This window comes from Aegilops tauschii, chromosome 4, assembly GCF_002575655.3.
Source record: "Aegilops tauschii subsp. strangulata cultivar AL8/78 chromosome 4, Aet v6.0, whole genome shotgun sequence".
Lineage (NCBI taxonomy): Eukaryota > Viridiplantae > Streptophyta > Magnoliopsida > Poales > Poaceae > Aegilops > Aegilops tauschii.
This window is the reverse complement of record NC_053038.3, coordinates 277,618,689-277,621,308: the sequence shown is the minus strand read 5'-3', so window position 1 is coordinate 277,621,308 and position 2,620 is coordinate 277,618,689. Positions and strand designations below refer to the sequence as shown.

The 2,620-nt window shown below is 44.4% G+C and overlaps 1 protein-coding gene across 1 annotated transcript; it reads right to left on the bottom strand.

Moving 5' to 3' along the window:
- Positions 1-1,378: 1,378 nt before the first annotated feature.
- On the bottom strand, positions 1,379-1,909 carry LOC109742077 (uncharacterized). Its single transcript, XM_020301157.1, has 2 exons — positions 1,571-1,909; positions 1,379-1,462 (listed from the first exon to the last, which is right to left on the bottom strand). The coding sequence occupies exons 1-2, from the start codon at positions 1,907-1,909 to the stop codon at positions 1,379-1,381; spliced, it is 423 nt and encodes a 140-aa protein (XP_020156746.1).
- Between the last annotated feature and the right edge of the window lie 711 nt (positions 1,910-2,620).

Here is a 2,620-nt window from a genome sequence, read left to right as displayed (position 1 = left end):
GATTCGTATTTGAACATAGTTTTCAATGATATAATTTTTGGTGACATGCATGAGCATTTATCGTACTATATATAATATTAGCTAAATTTATGGTCGTACTAATATATAGTAAGGTGCCCGTGCGTTGCACGGAACAGTGAAATACATTAACCGGCGAGTTGTTTATTTTGACAAAGTATGTGGGGGTCATCTCATGTGTAACGAGTATCGATAGGTTCTTCGGATATTATTCTTCTCTAGAGCTCACAAACATCCAGGTGAAATAGATAAAAAGTTTCTTTTGCAAACAAAAGCGTTCAACTGTTCAATCTGCATCCAAAACTTGTCAAGAAATAACACTTATTGTGCTTTGCAAGAAATGATCTTTAAGAATTAGTTTTTGAGTATCGATTTTGTTTATTTTTTCTAGACCACCATGAATGTACTCCCTCCGTCTAGGTGAATAAGTCATCTTAAATTGTGCACTGTGACCAAGAATGAGGGGAAAACGAGAGAAATTAATGTTTATTTGCTAATTAATAGCATTGCATGCAATGAACTAACCACTGCATGTTGTGTTTGGTAGTCTTGAGTCATTGAAAACATGCATGCCCCACATCTCTTATTGGTTGATATGTCAAGAAACAAGAAACGAGGTGGGAGTTAATGCACTGCGCCTAAGTGTTTTGCGATTATTTGGTTTTCGTAAGGTGACTTAGAGCAACTACAATAAGGTACAGTCAGCAGGCTGTAAGAGGTAAAGTAATATTTCTAATGCTTAGTTGGAGGAGAGAGGATAGGAGAGAGAATGTTAAGCGGGCTCTCATGCAAGAGCCAGCTGCAGCACGTGCTCCTAGGCACTATGTGAGAGTGGAAAGTGGGCCATGTATTAATAAAGTAACACATACTTATAGCTAATTGTTATACATGTTGGCTACAAATGACATGGCACTTTCTTATAGTCAACAGTTGGCTATACTATTAAGTATTAACCATGCTCTTATACACCTAGATGGAGGGATTAAAGCAGGATGACTTGGAAGGGGGCAGACGAGATGTGAGAAATGGTTCATCATAAGTCTTTCACCAGTATTGTAGTAAAAATTCTCAGTTCTCATAAATGGAAAGCGAGAACTCTAATGGAGCAAAAGCATACATGGAAGATTCTAGACTAAACCATAAATGGATACACTTTTATTCAAGCGCGATACTCTAATAGACCAAGATCATGCATGGAAGGTTCTATACTATATAAATAAGAAGTCTCCACATGCTTAGATAGCGGATTACACTGAGCGAAGACTAATGATCAACATTTAAATTGGTATTGCATATGTCGAGGTGAACCTCCTTGGAGTCCCCGTGCACCATCTTGGGGTGAAAAATCATACCATGCGTCTTACATGTCCACATCGCCGGGAACGGAGCCGCTCGGCATAGTCCCAGTCAGCATGATGGAGGCGGTGTGGGTGCCCACATACCTCTGAGGGGCAGTAACAGTGAGCACGCACCCATACACCAGCCTCGTGTCAGCGTCAATGACATTGCCCCTGACGCACACTATAGAGACGGGGCGGCGGCCTGCGCGGGCCTTGTCGGTGCCCACGGTCAAGAGGAAGACGCTGTCATCCTCCTCCAAGACTAGCATGCGGCGGTGATCCTCCAGTGACTCTGGCACGGGGAACGGGTAGCACGTCTTGTACTTGATGTTCACCGCCGCGTGCCAGTAGTGATCGATGGACGGTTCCGTGAGGTGATGCACGAGGCTCGCCGACGAGCCCTCAAATAGTGGAGTGCAATCATAGCAGTAGCGGGGCGCGTGCGCGCATCTGGAACTATGCTCCGCCAGCGAGTGTTGGTCGACGTACCTCTCGCAGCCAAAAATCTTGTAGACGCAGGGCACCTTGGAGGCATCGATCAGGCCGTCCATGAAACGGGAGTGGTTGTAGGGGATGTTGCGTCTGTTGAATATATGAGCTAGTACTACGAGATTTAATCCGAATAAGCGCAAAATAAATCATGACGGCTATAACAGAGATTAAACTAATCATGTGGACTAGCATTGTAGATGAACAGATCGAATCTAGGACACACACTAGAAACATGAGTTCTACCACGATTTCGAACAAGATGGACAGAAACACATACGGTGCAACGGGAGCAGCACTGTTGGCATTGAGGTTGTCGCCCATGTCGTTGAGGAAGAGGTTGCCGAGGTCGAGGAAGAAGTGGTCATCGGTGAAGTCGTCGCTGCCAGTAGTTGCGCGAGTGCATTCCCCAAATTCCAACAACGCTCGCCGAATAGAGCGCAGGAGGGAGTGGTGTATGGAACGTTGCGGCTGCCAAATGGAGCTCAAGAGTAGCACACGAAGCAGTAGATGGTGCTCCTCCCTAGTCTCTATCTCTACTCTTATCTCTACTCTAATAAAAACCCAAGTTGGTGATGATGGTGTGCCTGCCATCTTGTAATATAGAACGTCCGAGCTATATCTGACGGATAGAAAGCTAACTATGACAATTTTACAAAATATACCTACACCTCTCTCCACATTACAGATAAAGCCTTGCCTCGTTCATCCTTATCTCCCACAACCTCATTGCTGAGCAATTAAAAAAGGAATTCTCTGGAACAATTTGGCAT